Consider the following 18,356-nt stretch of genomic DNA (forward strand, 5'->3'; position numbering starts at 1 on the left):
TTTTTTTACGTTGCTGGATGCCGGTGTATTTGGCTTTTTTTTTTTAAATAACTATTTCTGCAAACTTAGAAACTTATGGAGCCCCTCACGCTATATCCTCACTTGGTAGTCTCATCTTCTAAAACTGGTTCCTATTTTGGGGATAGGCAGCTGCTTCTTGCCACCAAGCACTGCAGGCAACATCAGCTTGTAAAGGATTTGGTCATAAAGGACAACTGGAAAGTCTAGAAATTATCATGATGCATGTTTACCCTTCCTATCTTGTTTGTCCCTAATTTTATACTGTGATTCATGCAACCACATGTAACCACAACAAGAGCAGCTGTCCAAGTATATGGTGACCTCCGAGAACGGCCTAGATCCAAAGCCTGTGACAGAAAGTGGTAGCAGAAGACAAATGTGATAGCCAGTCTTTATGCCCTGTTTCTACTGGGCAGATGGTAAAGGCTCACCCATTCTTCCAAGCAAGCATATTGCCTTTCTTCCAAAATTCTGATTGTTCAAAGTCTCAAGCGGTAGGAAAGAGAAGGAGAAGCTGCAGTTTCACTTCTGTGGCTGCAAGGCATCTGTGGGCACACGGACTCTGAAAGTCAGGGATTCCCAAGGTGCCATTCAAGGCTACAGCTGAATTCAGTTCAGCCCAAGTACAGCCACTAAACTCCATCTGAGCAAAAGAAAGGCTTTTTCATTAAAACAAAGGGTTAAGCTTCTGCTTGTTGGAAAACAACCTCTTTCTCCACTCCCACCCAGGTCAGGGTTGGTTTTGAGGGTTTTGTTTTTTTTGACTAAACAAAAATTCCAAATATTCAGTGAAAGATGCCTTTTCTACTTCCAAATAATTTACAAAACCCAGGCTGTTTCAGCCCACATCGATGTGTACAGCAGCTGGTACTGTGGTATCACAGGGCACACCCATGGAGATGAAGTTTGCTCATTTCAGAGGGCTGGATTCTGGACTAAAAAGAAAGTATGGATTTCATTTACAGCAGGATCAGATTTTTCTTTTACACCACAGTGACATTTTAAAAATAAAGGTGCACAGATATATTATGTGATGGTTAACTGAGAGCAGGTATCTCTGATGCAGATGACAATAAGAGATATATTTGGGCACCAATTCCACAATTCCCTCGTATCAGTGACCAGCTACTAACGTATTTAAATGAACAAATGTTGGCAAGATTAAGTTGCTGGTTGCTTGGGGTTTTGTTTTTGGTTTTTTTTTTAATACTGAGTAAAGGCTGTTCTTTAAGTACCTTGGGACCATTTGTACTCACAAAATTGCATCTGATAAGCCCTTAAGAGTGCAACGAAGACATCAAGTTTCCAGACCAAGCTTACGGTCTTCGCAGCAAACCGCACCACCCTCTACGTTCCACCATTCATGCCAGTCCCCCAGTTTTCTGTCTCCACATACCAATGACACATACGCACAGACACCAAAGACCTTGAGTGCCTTCTTGACGAGAGGATGGAGCTAGGAACACGCTGCAAGTGAGGTTGAATTTAGTTCAGTTATGTTAGTGGCCCCATACAAGCACTTGGGTAATTAAGGCACAAAATATTTGCTTGTTTTTATGTGCAATTTAATTATTGTATAGAGCAAAACAAAACCTCTAACATTTAACAGCAAGATTCCCTTTATGGCTGTGGTCAGTCTGTCTCTTGCAGCACAAACTAATAAGTTGCTGCTTTAGGTAATATAAGGCTTTTTTCTTACATTCAGAATCAAGATTTTCTGGGGAGTAGTTGGCTCTTTGGTTTTTTGTTTGGCTGGGTTTGTGGGGCTTCTTTGTTTGTTTGTTGCTTTTTTTTTTTTTAATAAAAAAGCAAGCAATTTTTCTTCAAAGAACTGAAAGATCTTGGTTACAGCAGCTCTCCAGGCTGGTACCCTACCCGTATTTAAATGAAACAGGTAACTAGATATGAAATCATCATACCTGAATGATGGGAGTTAAGAAGTGTTACAATTCTTCACTGTCAGTGGATGACAGGTTAGATTAAACGTTCTTTCTGGTTATAACCCTCATTCAGTTACCCACTCACTATTATTTCCCAGGGGATGAGCCTAACCACAATGAAGTATCATCAGCAATAACCACCGCACAGTGCTATAATTCACCCTTTGTAGCAGCCTACCCCAAACGTCTATGATGATCTATAGGTTTTTACACTCCTGCAAAAAACATTTCTGTGCAGAACCAGAATGAACGCAACTGGAAGCAGAAGCTTTGCTGGAGATCAGCTGCAGACCACGTGCTGCAGCTCACAGGCCAGTCTGCACTCAAATTCCTGGCAGCCCACAGTAGAGTAGGAGGGACGCAAGAGCACAACATGTTGTGGGAGGCATTGAGGTCTATTTGCATTTATGCTCAGCTGGAAGGGGAAGGCGACCACGAGAGTAGCTTGCTTACCATCAAGAATTGCCCACTGCCCATCTATTTCCGTGTGCTTCAGGTAGGAGTCTTCAATAGTTGGGTCATAGTCCGGCACAAAAATCTTCTGGAAAAACTGAATGGTGAGAGCGCTCTTCCCCACGCCACCATCTCCAACCACCACCAGCTTATACGTGGGGAGGTTTTCGCTGGGAACAGCACTTGTAGCCATGCTTCCAGTGTGCTAAACCTGCCGGAGAAAGAGATCATCTCCGATCACTCATTAGTAATGAGAAGAGGGCAACATGCACAAGGCAGCTTTTACCTGCTGCCTAAGGAGTGAGGATGAAGGCAGTACTGATGTCCAAAGTCCTTGTGGACAGGAGCGGCAGCGCCTACCCTTGCCAACAGCTCTATCCCGACCCAGACCCATCACTCAGAAGTGCAGGCAGCCCCACTGCTATGGCTTGTTTACTTCTGCCTTGTCTACAAGGATCACTAATTGCAACCAAATGCATGTGCAAAACTTTTATAGAATCATAGAATGGTTTGGGTTGGAAGGGACCTTGAAGATCATCTGGTTCCAACCCCCCTGCCATAAGCAGGGACATCTTCCACTAGACCAGGTTGCTCAGAGCTCCATCCAGCCTGGTCTTGACCACTTTCAGTGAGGGAGTATCCACAGCTTCTCTGGGCGACCTGTTCCAGTGCCTCACTACCCTCATGGTGAAGAATTTCTTCCTAACATCCAATCTAAATCTGCCCTCTGAGTTTACAGCCATTCCCCCTTGTCCTATCACTACACACCCTTGTGAAAAGTCCCTCTCCATCCTTCCTGTAGGCCCCCCTCACGTACTAGAAGGCTGCTATAAGGTCACCCCGAAGCCTAATCATCTTATCAAGCCTTATCATCTGAATATCTTTCCTACAGGGGCTGGGCCCATGCAGCCATGCCAAAAATCACCCCGGGTCAGCGCAGCTGTCAAGTTTCAGATCATTTCCAGTTGCCAGTGACCAAATCCCACTGAGAAGCTAGAGCCTTGCTACTCTTCATTGCTTAACCCAGGGTACAGCAAACATTAAATGGTGCGTTATGGCCAGGGGTCAGTGTGCCAGCAGAACCAGCAAATGATGGATGAAACTGGAGTTAAAGGTCCAATCCTGGCTCTGCTGGCAGACAAAAATGCACTTAGCTCCTTTCTTCTCCCTCATTTGCAAGTTTGAGAAATAAAACCAAGAAGGCAGCAGGCCAGGAACAACAGGTGGTTTTTGTTTTGCCTTTTTTTTTAAAAAAAAAAAAACAACACCCCAAGCCTGCGGTGGCAGGAAGGCTGGTTTCTGTGGCTGTGACACAGCCCGGCGAGCCAGGTGAGCAGCTTCCCCCACGGCGCAGTCACACCACTCCCCTCCGCTCGGGCCAGCCGCCGAGGAACCGACGCTTCAAAGAAAGAAGAAAAAAATTCACCGGCTGGAACAGGGCACCAGCACACATGTGTGGAGAAAGGAGAAGAGACAGACATTGCTGAACGGCCCATTTCAACACCCAGCAGCAGTGACCACTCATTTAAGAAGCAGCCCAGCAAGCGGTTCTGTACATATGCTGCAGAAGGCAGTGCCATCTACCCCTCTGCCGCACACGGGCAACAGCGATGCTCGCTCAGGTCACATGGGCAATGGGTGGCCGTCTCCCAAATCTGAACGGCCATTGAATTTTTGGGGAGGCCTTCAGACAGTAAAAAACCAAAATAAAATTAAAAAATCCGTCCTAATGATAAGGCTCAAGAGAGGGTAGTTGATTTTCTTGGTATTGGTTTTCCTGATGCAAGCCGTACAGCATGGGAGCAGCTGTGGTGATACTTCCCGCAGGCACCTGCTCCCATCCATTTTGGTTTTCTCACCCATTTTAGTTTTGCTTGTGCCTTTCTGGCTGCGGGCACTGGCTGGGGTCAGAGCTGTGGGTGGACGAGGACTGCTGTGGACTACCTGCTCCCGGGAAGCCTCCGTAAACTGTCAGCATCCCGACCTGTACCCCCACTTCCCCGCACGAGCTTTTGGAGGCTTTCCTAATAACCAAAGTGATTTTTCTTCATTAAGAAGAGGACTAACTTTTCCATTCTCAGAGACCACCGAGCAAGGCCGATGCGCTGGGTACCACAGTTGGCCCAGGTGGTGTTCAGGAGTCAAGACCGCAGGGCTGCTGCATGCACATTGCAAGCTGAGCCACCAACTAATATCATTTTATTTCAGCCTATAGTATAGAATACTTTTTTCCCCAGAAATTCTTTCATTTTGATATTTTCCAAACAAAACACTTTGACTCTTCATTTCCAGCTTGGACCATTTTTCAAACAGACAAGAGTGTAACCCCCTAACGGTCTGATTTCACATTGAAGAAGATATCAGACTTCCAAGTTTATTTTCTAGTTTCTCTAGTCTCTTTCTCCTAAATCACTATTTCAATTTAATCCAAATTATTGAACCATAAAGACACTTGGTTGGGGTTCCTTACTGTCTACTGGAGACCCCATCTAGAGAATGGGTTTTTCACGGCTGTTTCACAGCTCTACTAACCAGCTTTTCGCCCCACTGCATACCCACCTTCACACACATGCAGGCAAATGCATGAAAGAAGACAAAATAAAACCAGTTGTGAACATTCACATTTGAGTTAAGTTTTACTTATGGGAAAGAGATCCTCTGGCCAAAGCAGCTGTATCTGAATCTGAGCAATAATCCAAAACATAACCTTCAAAAACATTTGTTGTCCGCAGGTGACCTGAGGCATGCCGTGAGAGCACCATTCAAACCACAGCAATGTCCAAAGATGATATCAAGACAAGGAAACACGAGTGATTCACCCTATGCTTTTTCTGCCTACAAGGCAGGCATGAGAAGAACAAGGTTTCCTTGCTATTTCTTGCCCTTGATGACCACACCATAATCCAACTAGTGCCAGCAGGACACAACTCTGGGAACACTCCCACCTACAGTCACAGCTCAATGCCAAAAGAGGAAAAACCCTCCATTTTTTGAATGAGGGAATCTCCTCACCTCTATCCTCCCCAGCACCATGTTGTGTATAACGACAAGGTACACCATGCACTTGAGGGACTTCTGCAAACACAGGAATAACTTCCCGTATGCAGAATCTGTCTGTTGTGCAGGTTGAATGCCTTGACCTGTAATTAAAAGTCATGTAATGTACATTTCTCCTTGAACAAAAAGTATAAGAACTGTCTGAGCTCCTCCTCTAAAAAGAAAACCCCCTAAGAAGGAGAGAGAGGGTGATCACAGAGGTGAGATTGCTGAGGCTAATCAGAACTGCAAAGGCCTCTTCTCCAAGTTGAGACAGGGCAAAATTTTCAGAGCAAGAAGAAACGTGATCAAGTCTGCTTGTTTCTAAACTATCTTTGGAGAAATCTGTGAGAGCAGCAAGAATTTCCATTGCAAGCGACAGCTGCTGGACAAGCATCAGCTGAGATCTCAACCAGTCTTATGGCAGTTCCTCATCATAATCCCAAGGAAAAGTTTCTTATCCCGATTTTAGGGAGAGTAAGCAACTTTCTCATGTTTACAAGATCACATCATCAACATGCAGCATGCTTGGCCGGATAGAAACCTATGAATTTCAATTAAACTTCTAATTTTTCATTGGAAGACCAAGTTTTCTTTCCATGTAATCCTGCCAGGGCCAGACAAACCTCACAGGCTCTTTAGGACAGAGACTCTGGCTAAAACCCTGCCCCCCCAACATATTTGATGACAATTTTTCACTTTGCCTGTCACCAAGATTTCACCCCATCCTTCTTTACACAGCAGAGTGGCTCTGGCCGAGCAGTATGAAAGGCCGATTGTTACTGACATGGTGGGGGACAGGCCGTGGATGTGAAAACCATACGCTGTTTGTGCATGATTTTTGACCTCATCACAAAACCACAAGCTACTGCTTGGCAGACAAGTCTTACATTTTCATTGACATTTAGTGCCAGTCCCTTTAACTCGCTCCTAAGAAGCCTCGAGCTTATCTTGCATGAAATGGTCCCCAAAGTACTAGGACAATATTTAGCCAATTGTACAAACTGTGACTCTGCCCAACACGCTTATGGGTTGAATCAGGACATTTGCTTCCCGTCGTTTCCAGAAGTTTGGTCATACTTCACGTCTGGTCTACAAGACTGAGTATTATGTAGCCTGGGGAGAAACAGCAAGAACTGAACTGAGAAAAAAAATGATTAAGTCCAGCACTGTAGGCTGGTTTGCAGACCCCCATATTTTAGGTGATGTTAGCATGAACAGATGAAAACTTCTGTTGAGTGTCAAAAGGCAACAAGTTCAGATGTTTCTGCAGGGCTGCTTCTGCTGATCATGGAAACACTCCTCCTCCTGCTGAGATGGCAGGTCGTGTGCTCCCAACACGCAGGTATGCAACGCACTCTTAAAGCCAAGCACATCAATCCCTGTACACCTCCACCTGCCCTGATAACCAAAGCAAGAAGACAGCTCACGCCTTGATGAGATTATCATCTAAAGCAGCCAACAAATCAAACCTTAAAACCAACATATGTCACCTCCTGGAAAACATTAAACACTCCCAAAGGCATGCAGAGCTTCTGCGCTGCCTCGTTACGTTGCTATGGGCAAGTGCACAAGACTTGGGCTGATCTTCATGTGTTTTTGGCAAGAGCACTGACACAGTCCTCCTCAGATGGGAGCAAGAATAAGCGTGTTTGCTGTAGATTTGACTGAGAAAACAAAGCACAGATGTTTTTATCTATTGTCTGAATACAAAGCAGCATGTGGTAATACACTAATAAACTCTGATGATAACCATCTTACAATTTATATAGTTGTTTATTTTGAAGGAGCCAAGAGAAGGATCCATACCCTACACTGATGAAAGCTGTCAAGGTTCTGGTTAAGCCACTGGAAGGAGGCTGATTTATACCACCGTCTTCATACGCACCGGCAAGATCTGTGTCCTGACAGCACAAGCCAGTAGTGCTGAGACAGTCAGAAATGCAGCTACTTCTGGGGTAGATGGCAAGGAAAAAAGAGAAATGCTGACCCAAGGTGTCACTGAGACTGAGCCTTCTCTGCAAAAAGGATTTCTTAGAGAGGCAGAATAAGCTGTGTATAACCTCCTTTACCTGTCTGGATGTGGGGATGGAACGGAAGGGCTGAGCTATCCTGTTGGAGCAGCCAAGTAATACAAAACCACCGAAGACAGAGAAATTCAGCTTAGTTTGTGCAACTGGACCTCCACACCCCAATGGGTCACCACAACGTACAGGTAGTGCATCGAATCGCTACTCTCATTGCAAAACTTGCCCTGAATGTGAGTGGGACAGATCCCGGCTTGTGTAAGCCATTATAATTTCTGTTCATCTGAGCAGAGGTGTGCCCACATACCAAAATAATAAAATTGACCCCAGATATTTGGTATTCAGCGTGTGAGCACCCCTGTGCCTAGTTCCAGCTCTGCTCTCCCGGAGGCACAGCTCCCAGGGCAAAGCCATTACGGCAGGTAAATGAGCTCAGAACCAGGCCCTGGATTTGCAGTGGAAGTCAGTGCAATTAAAGACACCGGCTCCCTGACAGAGAAGCCCAGCATGACAGTGATTTATGGTCTCCATGGCAACATGCGACACAAATTGCTTAATTCTGTTATGAAACCTCAAGAAAAAGCTGCAGCAGGGTCTGCGTGGGAACCACCAGCTCCTTCCTTCTCTGCTGCAGCTATCCAAAACTGACAGCTTTAGGGAGCCTGTGCCCGCTATGGCAATAGGCTCAGATTTAACATATACTTAGATATATGTATGTATGCTGACCTATTACATCAGCCCATGGCCAAGGGAATTTGTCTACCACCGGCTTGTTTTGGTCCATGGATAGCTCTTCACATATGCCCTGCCAGAGCTCTGTGTACCTGAAGACATCAACATCACCCAAGGAAGACTATCAGTGACCGAGGCTGCCAACTACTCCTACGGTTGCAATTAATAACTCTTCCTCTAGCCACAGCTCACTCGATTACACCCTTCAATCTGGCCACTTTGCAAGCATTAGCAGCTCCATGCAATGCCTCTAGGGCTGAAACTCTGCAAGGTCTGAACACTTCTCCCTCTGTTCCTCTTGCAGACTGCTGGCTGCAGCCACACAACCACCACGACACGCCCAGAGACGCTCGCCAGATACCAAAATAGTTCAGCCTTATGTGTGGCAGGCAATCCCTTGGACTGGGAGCTACTGAGAACCCTTGAAACATTGGACATGCCCTTTTAGCGGCCTCCTTTGAGTCATGCTGATCAGGACCAAATGAACTTCAGGAATTTCTCCCTCAAGTTGTCATGACCATGTCCCAAACCTTCGAAAGCCAAAGGACCTGTGGGTGTATGAAAAACCACTGCCAACTATTATTAAAAAAAGATGATTAACTCTTAGCCAGGTTTCCTCCAGCCTGTCAGATTTCCTGCCTGGTCAGTGCCTCAAAAAGGACCCACCAAGCCAAAGCTGGGCCTTTCAGTAAGAAGTCAGCATGGAAGAGATCCATCATGTGGGAAGCCAGAGCCTGACGCCCTTTGTATTTCTGGCATGAAGTTTTCAAAACCCCAGTGCAATTTCAGCTCTCTGAGATTTTCTAATAAGGAGGATCCTGCCAGGTGAGAGCGCTCTCAACTCCCATCAGCTTCCAGGAGATCTGATGGAGCCCAGCACCTGGCAAGATCCGCACAGGAAATTACAGACATTTGCTTTCGGAGCAGTGATCAAAGCACTATCACATTGCTACTATAGAAGAGAAAAAAAAAAAGTCACAAACCAACTGTTGTTTAAAATTAAAACCCTCAACCCACTAATAAAGAGTGGCAACCGGTTGGGTTTTGAATTCGGGGGATGTAGCTGTGGGTCCTGGAAGTGGCCTCGTGAATTCTCCTCAGCGCAAAAAAGATGCTGTCCCCCAAGGGCTGTGCTCCCTAAACTCCTCATCGGCTTCCCATGCCAGGCAGACCTTTTCTCCTGCTCAATCCCAGCTTGCATCGGCTTCCCCACTACACAGATGCTGCTCGGATTGACTGTAAGAGAAAGAAAACGCACCGGGGGAGTAATGAAGCACTTGAGATTCACACAAAAGGCAGCTAAAGGCAGTTGCTGCCTGATGAATACTTGGTAGCTATTTCAGGAAACATGGAATTATAGCCTGAACAAATAACAATAATAAAAAGCCACGTCACTGGAAATTGCTTAGGTGGTAGGCAGCCCCCCGTCTCCTCCTGCTGCGAATCTTTGAGCGATACGAAGGAGCCCTTGCTGTAGCACCCAGCAGCAGCTTTCCCACGGCCAGGCTGGGCTCAGGGGCTCACTTGTGTTTACTTGGAAGCACGTGCTTGTCAGTGTCCTGATCTGCATGTAAAAGCAGCACAGCATGTGTCAATCATATTGACAAATGTCATCTGAAACGAACTCCGCTTCCCTCCCCCAGCTCCTCCTCTGCCTCCCACAACCACTCTATTAATCTTCAGTCAGCTTCTCTCACTGATTTCGTGCCCTTTTCAAAATACATAAGAAGATCCCTGTCACTCTGACAAGCCAACACTCAGATGCAGAAGCCAGATTTTTCTTTCTTTTTTTTTTTTTTTTTTTCCCAAAAATTAAAACCAACACTTTAGTCAGATTTGGGTCATCTGTAGAGTTATAGCACTGCTGCTACCACTTCTGTAGAATCCAGATATGCGACCAGAAAGCAGCTATGCGAGATGCCTTCCTGTATCTCTCGGACCTTGATTAAAATTGTATGGTTCCAGTTTAGGAGTGTCTACTGGAGACTGATCCAAGCCTTTTGCTAAGGTGTGAAATTAGAGCATCCCTGCACATTAGACTGGGGCCTGAGGAAGCAGATGGCTCAGCTGCTTTTAGTTTCTTCACTTCTGTGTGTTTAAATCCACCATCCCTTTCCTTACTCATTTATTTCCAAAGCTCTCAGGAGGCATCAGAGGATGACAGATTCCTGTATTACTCTTGAAAATTCTTTGCTAGTGAGGCCAGGAATGCCTCTGCTATGTTATCATGGAACCGATGAAGCTGACCTAAACATACTGTAGCAAAAAATCAGATAGCCAAGATGTTCTCCTGCCCTGCCCAGCCAGAGATAACACAACAAGAGCAAATTTACAGTGGAGGAAGCGGCTTCGAATTCCAATAGCTGCCCTTCCTGCTTGCACAATCCCTGGAAATGGGCAGCTTCCCTCCTACACGTCCCAGCCTGCTGACACGCCAGTGTAAAGACCCCAAATCCACCGCCCTGGGTGGTTTTGCTGCTCTGTTATACCGCTCCGCAAGGTTTCTGAAGCAATAGCCCAGCATGGCAGCAGTGCTCAGTTTGCAGCCAGATGCTCTGCTGCCTGCACGTGGCCTTGCGGCTGGCGATGCAGCCAGATGTGTGTGGCACAGCCAGATGTGCACGGCTGGTATTGCCCTGGTAGATGTGGCCTCGGCTGGTATTGCCCTGCGTAGGCAGAGCGGTCTGTGGGCTGAATTCGTGCACTGTGGAGCTGTCAGGGGGATCCCGAGCGGTGCTGAAGACTGCCTAGCATGGACTCATGGCTTCACCCTGCCTTCCCCACCACGGTCCTGCATGCCCTTAGGAAAACAAGGGGTGCTTGACAGTATTCTGACCACGCTGTGCACCCAACCCCTGCCCACCTCCTTGATGGCTCATTGCACTGTGGTTTTATGGACATCGTGATGTGTACACAGCTGAACCAGTGCACAGACTTCACGGCACCTACAGATCCTTTGGAGATGGTTTATGAACAGAAAGGGCACAGGGCCATGTCATTCCAGTCACCCTCCTGCAAGCCAGTCAATGCATTTGGCTCCAAGTTTGTCTTCCAGTCAGTCTCAATTCCATATTTAATGTTTTTTACATCTCCAGTGTTGCTATCGGATTTCTTTCGGGATGCAAGTGGCTTTTCAAAGACTCCCCTCCCTCCTGGCAAGAACACTTTGCATCTCTTCAGACAGCTGTAAAGAGCTGAAGGCTGTGAAGGTGCCTGGTAATAGCATTTCCATGTAGGGATGGGTGAGTCCTGTCAAGTCCAAGGCTGATGCTGCCAGAGCCTTTTGAGGGAGATGGAGGAAGGTGAGGAGAGTGGGGATCTCCAGGCTATTTCCAAAACCTGTGCTTTACTGCAAGTCTTTTCCAAAACCTGACTCATGATTACATCCTTTCTAGGCATAAAGAGTATTTTTGTCCATATCCTGTGGAAAAACAGAGATTGTCCATTCGCTCTCTGCATCCCACCGCTCCCTGGATTTACCTGTGAGCTATGGAGCAGCACAGATGTTTCTGCAACACTTCTATACCCCTGGGCACAGGGCAGGCTTGTAGGGGGCTCTGTCAATTTTCCCAGGCTGCTGGGTTGAGGATAGTCCTCCTGGTTCCCTGCAGCTCATTTAATGCTCATTTACTGGTACAGAAGACCACAGAGCATGCCAGTCTCTGATGCCGGAGCTTCAGTAGAACTTCACCAGCACGGAATTCAGAAGATGAAGGAACAGCCATCTCCCACGTTTACACAAGTACCATCTCCCAGGTTTACCCAAATAGGCACTGTGCAGATTTTAGGTAGATTTTCATGACTAAATCCCAGAACCAAGCAGAAGGCTATTTTCCATGCATTTCCCAGGTCCGTGTCATCACTCTGTCTCTTGGAAGACTCCGAGATCTGATCACTGGCCCAGTCATTTTTTCCAGGCTCAGTACAGTGTGCCAAGAGCACATGCCACTTATTTATGTACAACATGCTGGGGAGGCGACTCCGTGCTTGGGAAACCCAACAGGCTTGTCTGAAAGAGGAGTATGGGCAGAGCTCGGGGCCAGGTACCAGGGTGAGTGGCAGGACGGGCGGGATGTGTGGCCCCCTCCTCTGCCCCACTCACGGTGACCTGCAGCTGCGCGAGGCCACAGCGTCCCCGTGAACCCATCTGAGAAGAGGGTGCACACACACCACCAGCACCCCAGCCACATGCCAGGCTGGCCCCGGTGCCTCTCTTCAGCCCTTCTCTCTGGCAAGCTGTGTGGCTGTCTGCTTCCTCCCTGCCAGCCTGGGCAAGCCCTCCTGGTGTCAAATGCACACCTTGATGCTCAGACCAGCAGGCAGTTGACCAAACCACCCTTGAGAAGCAGAGTTTACCTATGCACGACTCAAGTCCTCCCTCCTATCGAGTGCGTTCACCCTGCCAGCACCAGAAAGAAGCATGCTGTGAGGATACCCCTTCGGAGAAGACGTACCGGGGTCCCAGCTGATGCTGCTTGGTACCTGTGCTTTGCTGTTGGATGCTCAAGTTTCTTCTCAGGTTTCACGAGTGGACGATTCCATATCTCAGAGAGCAGCAGCTGAAAACCAACACATCTTTGAAAACACTCTATGGGTCAGTTGACCCAACTTCAGACCCCTGTGGCCACTCTTCACACCTCAGTTTCAGCACAGACCTGCACCAGGATACCCCAAGCCTGTTCCTTCTATGCTCAGTCTAAACCCTCTGCCTCAATTTTTCATTTTTCAAGTCATTCAACTTGCAGCAGCGTGGGAGGGTATATATGTACATTCATTAACACTTCCATTATGCCCCGTGGTTTGGCAGGTGGTGCTGCATTATGGATTTAAACAGTGCCAGCAAGTGAGTCTACAGCACTTGATGACACTGGATTAGCATGCTATGGGAAATCATATCTCAGGAGTGTTTTGCACTCTCGTGAAGCACCTCCGATGAACAAGGCAACAGCAGGGCTCCAACCACCACTACCTCTGTGCAATCACATCAGAAATTCAGTCACAACTTCAGGAAAAGATAAACCCCCTCAAAAATCAAGTGCCATTTGGGGGAAAGAAAAAAAAAAAAAAAGAAAAAGCAAGAGCAGAGTGTCTCCTCGGTTAAAGGAGAGGGGCACACCCTCTGCTGCCATCACCACAAAGCATCTTTCACACACACCAAACAATAACATCTTCTCTTTTGCCCCATAAACCAGTTCTAGCATCCACATGGGGGAAACACCCCACATGGTTATACGCATTTCAGAAGTCAGCCTTGAAGGTACTCAGCCTCCCAGTGCCCCACGCCAAAGATGATGCTTTCTGTCTAATCATCGGGCTGGCACTAACAAATTTCCAGAAACTCTGCAGTTAGATTCCCCGAGGGGATGCTGTCCTGGAGGGATGAAGAGATGTCCTGGGCTACCCCCGACCCACCGGGGACCTCCCTTCCTGCAGCAATGCAGACAGTAACACAGCGCTCAGTACTGGCGAAGGGTCGGATAAGGACCTTTGATGGGACAACAGAATAAAACCGACCTCACCAGATTGCTCATCATTTACTGGGGCTGGACACATTCACTCCTCCTTAAATGCGAGTGGTACTATGCGCAGTTGTACCTGCACTGGTACAGAGCCCTGGCTCCCACAAGTATAGAGGACTTCTGCTTTCCCTGGGCATGGGAAGGGTGCTTTCACAGGTAAGGCCACGCATGAACTGGACAAAGCAAAGTATCTGGACAAAGTTTCTGAGCCTAGACTCTTGAGGTCAAATCAAGAGCTGCTTTCAAAAAAGAATCCCTGGTCCTTGATGAGCTCTTCCAGAGCATCATTTTGGTTCAATTGCTCTGCTCTCCTGTGTGAACAGGTCTCCTTGCTCAGATTCTCCTGAGTTTTAATCCCCTACAGACCTTGGCTGAGAAATTTCACAGAAGCATTTAGGTTCTGCTGTCAGAGCCCAGGTAAATCCATTTTCTCTTCCATCCCACCCACAGCTGTAAAGTACAGCTATCCTGCTGCAAAGTCACAACACAGTCAAGACATCAAGGTCTTTTCTCAGAAAAAGTGGGATACAGCATTGTGTTGCTCTGACTTCATGGTAGATCTCAAATGCCATTCCCGTGCTGGTATAGTGCCATTATTTTTAAATATCAAGTGAAGAGATGTTAGCCTTAGTCTTGGCAACGGAGGTCAATCTCTCTTTGCATCTAATTTTACATACCAGACTCACATAAAGAGCAAGAAATTTGGATTTGGCCCTTCTTTGAACTGCTGGGTTCTCCCTAAGGGACATTCACTTCACGTAGGGGTCTTTTTCATATGCTTCAGTACATTCGATGACACTGCAAAAACAAAATTTGAACTGAAGGACAACTGTAGATATCCTTATGTTTTATCTTGACCTTGCGAGCTGTAACACAACATGGGATGGTTTACCCTGATGGTGTCCTGACATGTTTCTGCATATAAAAATCTCTCTATTAAAAGCACAGATAGAGATGGCATGGATTGCAGCCACTTGAAAAAAAATAAAGCCCCAAAGCATTAAGGGCTGGTAAGGGACAAGATTACTTTCATCCTGCCACAGCATGTTTCAATGTAACCACTGCATCCCTCAGCACTTTTGGTTCATATTCTTTCACCACACAGAGACACAAGTTTGGTATACGCCCAGCCTTAGGAAGGGGAAATGATATTTTGGGTCACCAGCTCCACCCACCCCTCCACTCCACAAGGCTTTTGAAGTGCACTGGTCTCAGATGGGAGTAAGAGCACGTCAGTCTGGGGTCAGGAGGGCTCAGGGAGCTGGAGCACTCCTGAGGCTGGGAGGCATTTCGGGAGCTTGGCAGGGCCAAGCGGCTTTGTCAGCAAGTCTCTCGCCTCCCACTGCCCACGGAACACCCTGTCCAGGGCTGCCGGGCCCTCTGCTTCTACCATGGGCACCAGCAGGCACCTCCTCGCCTCCCCCAGCTTCTCCATCATCGCCTTGAAGGTAGCAGACCTCCACCCTCCACCCAAGTTCAGCAGCCCTTCACCTCTCTGCCTTGGACAACTCCTCTTCATCCCTTCCAACCTCCCGGCTAGACCTGTTCACCTCTCTGTGAGCCTTCCCCAACCCATGCGAACCGCAACAACTGTTACTTTTCTCTATTTTTCTTCCTCCCCCAAACAGATGAGGCAATCTGACCTCCAAACCAAAGAATTGCTCCCAGTGTTTTGTGCAGCAAAAGGATTTATTCTTACACTGCACAAAACCAAACAAATGCTTCAACGGAGGATATGGCTGAAAATGCAATTTTTCTGCTGTGCTTCGACAACCTAACATTTATTCCCATACTCTTGTGAGGCTGGTATGTAAACAACAGGGAGCGACTTGCTGTGCTCAGGAGACCTTAGAAAAAGAGTTGTATTTCTCTACCCTCCCAGATGCAGTAAGATGTTCTCCTGAGGTTTAGAGTTTCTGAAGTTCCTAATTTAAAAATCCAAGGAATAAAAATGGGTTGCTGGAAATCTTTATCGCCAGAAACGTAGAAACTGTTCTGTTATTTAATAATTCAAATCCCAGGTGCTTAATTAAACAGACTCGCTACACTGCAAAAAGAATAAGATATTATATATTCCCTTAACTAACTTTGCTGATTAACATGAAAGCCTTTTCACGCTCCGCAGACATTCAGTCCAAGTCAAACTTTTGAAATGGACTTAACACTCTGCAGGTAAATCTCACGTAACAAACTGCTCACAGGTCACAGGACGGGGATGATGCAGCAGCATCTTATCAGCATCTCCGTGCCGCATGAAGCCATTTTGCAGAACGTGCAGAGGAAACGATGCTCAGCAGAGCATTCTAACAGAGCTTTTTAGACCAGACCAAACCTCAGGAAAAGCAGTCTGCTCAGCTCCTCATGCTTGCTATTCTGACTAGTTGCACATTAAATTTAAAAGCATTCACAGCATGTGGAGGAAACAGAGAAGTCTCTAACCCAGAGCTTTGCCTTTGAGTTACAAAGTATTTTCTGAGGGAAGAGCTGCAAGTACTGGTTCAAGTCCACCTCAACACTACAGCTCACTGTAACCTTCAGACTTTTTATCCAGAGCTACAATCCTTCAGCCAGTTACCAGCAAGGTCTCTTCAGGTGGAAGGAAAGCAGAGCATGCGCAGAATGGGCTCAGGTGATACCAGCCTTGTTCTCCAAGGACACTTAGGCCAGACGTGGACTTGAGGCTAAGCGGATACCTAGTAGTGAGATCACACACCACTCAGAGCGCTGATGGCAATACTTGATGTTGCACTGCCGTTGCACAAAACCAGTTTGCAACAGCTGGGGTATTGCTTACTCGGACATCACTAGGGCACGTCTCCTCCGAGGTCAGCTGGAGACTCTTGTCCCCACCAAATGCCAGCAGCCATCAAACCACCCTCCAGTCTGCAGCTCCGCAGCCAGCACTCCTGAACCCCACAGCTCCAGCTCTGTGAATGCCCTTCATGACTCTTTCTGAGATTGAGTGCTGGGTACCAAATAACTTCTTCCCAAAAGAGTCCTACTTTATAGATAGATGTTCCCCACCTGGCAAGTCTAGTACTTACATTGGTGGCACCAATACTTCTATACGAAGTATTACACAAGACATCAGCTACATATTTTTTGAAGATCACAGTCTCTACTTAATTGCCAGCTGCCTATGCAGACCACTCAAGAGCTATTTGGGTACGTTAAGTACAGATGACAGACCCGATAACAGTGTCTGGATGTGCCTGAAAGATTAAATTCCATCTGCATCCTGTTACTTTTTGTCCTTTCAGGCCTTTTTGGAGTCTCTCTGTGTCACAACAACCAACTAGTAAAGAGCTTGTATCACAGGCTCACAAACTTAGAGATGAAAATCATCTAACTGCTTTTTTGGAGTGACCGGGTACCTGGAGACATGCTACAGTGGATGTTTTAGTAGCCCTTTAAGGTGGAATGGCAGTTCAAGAAAAAAAATGGATAGGATTCCCACTGCACCAATGTCCATTAAAATCCTTTTAAATTCGGTTGGGTGGGTCTTTTTTCCAGCTGTTGTATATCAGACTCACCATTAGGTTTTATGCTTCCAGCAATGCAAATAATGGATCCCTGTTCAAAAGCTTTTCAATCCCTCTTACATTTGCAAGATGAGCAGGTATTTGTTTCCACAAACCTGAACCAGTCTTACATTATTACAGCCTTTTCTGTTTCTCAGTGTACCCCCAAAAAATATATTGAAGGAAGCTCATTTTAATACTGATATGACCAATACTTAAAAAAATCCAACCCAGCAATAAAACAAAACAAAAAAAGCCCAATAAACCTGAAGATATCACTTTAATAATTATTTTCTACTCTGAAATTTCCTTGTGTCAAATAAGTGGGCAAAACAGAGGAGCTGCAGAGCACCTTATTGTTACCAAATCTGCATTTTCCAGGCACACCATGCTGCCTGGGTTTGTTCATAGCAAGTTCGTCTCCATCCTTTGTTCTTGGCCCAGCCAGCAGCGCAATCCCAGTCCCAGGCCCTCCTGTGTCTGTGACCAGAGCTGAGCCACACTGGCAAGCAGACACTTGGAAAGCTGCATTCACTGGCACTCTCCAGTAGAACTGTATTTCGTTAAGGAACTTTTAAATACAAAAACCAACCAAACAAAGCCCAACACTTGCACTTCATCATTCAGTGCAAGCCAGCTGAAGTAATGTCAAGACATGCCATAAGAAAGTATCCGAACCCTGGCATCCCTGTATCCCTAGCAGGCTCTGAAAGGAGAGCTCCGGCAGCTTTTACCGCAGCAGAGCCCGACCTCACTTCTCTTTGGGACTGCATCTTTCGCAGAGGAGCGGGCAGAAGCCGAGACGTGCCCAGGCTCTGCCTGCTCCCACGTGGGGTGCGGGTGCCCACTCATGTGGGCACTGGGACATCCACCTGCCGGCTGTGGTCGAGGTGCAACTACCCAGCGGAGCAGCAGCGATCGCTGCGTGGGTAAGGTCCCTGCTGCAGCCCACGGCTCAGCGAGCTCCTGCCCGAGCCCGGGGAAGTGGACAGCACTGAGCGCTCTCAGGTGCTTCAAGATGAGTATTTCACTGTAACCAGCACAAGGTACACAGTCCAGGCCTGGAGCCAGGCACAGCATGACTTGCAGCTGGCTTCAGTGGGCCTT

At 47.0% G+C, this 18,356-nt stretch overlaps 1 protein-coding gene across 6 annotated transcripts in view; it reads right to left on the reverse strand.

The window, feature by feature from the left end:
- Positions 1 to 18,356, reverse strand: part of MRAS (muscle RAS oncogene homolog) — a 48,205-nt gene that overhangs the window by 22,563 nt on the left and 7,286 nt on the right. For all 6 annotated transcript variants that reach the window (XR_012765039.1, XM_075430691.1, XM_075430695.1 and 3 more), the window contains one exon: positions 2,415 to 2,625. Coding sequence is in view for 5 of the 6 variants with exons in the window: in XM_075430691.1 (XP_075286806.1) it covers positions 2,415 to 2,607 (193 nt within the window). In the remaining variant the exon portion in view is untranslated. The remainder of the gene's footprint in view (positions 1 to 2,414; positions 2,626 to 18,356) is intronic.

The sequence above is a fragment of the Opisthocomus hoazin genome, chromosome 9 (genome assembly GCF_030867145.1).
Source record: "Opisthocomus hoazin isolate bOpiHoa1 chromosome 9, bOpiHoa1.hap1, whole genome shotgun sequence".
Lineage (NCBI taxonomy): Eukaryota > Metazoa > Chordata > Aves > Opisthocomiformes > Opisthocomidae > Opisthocomus > Opisthocomus hoazin.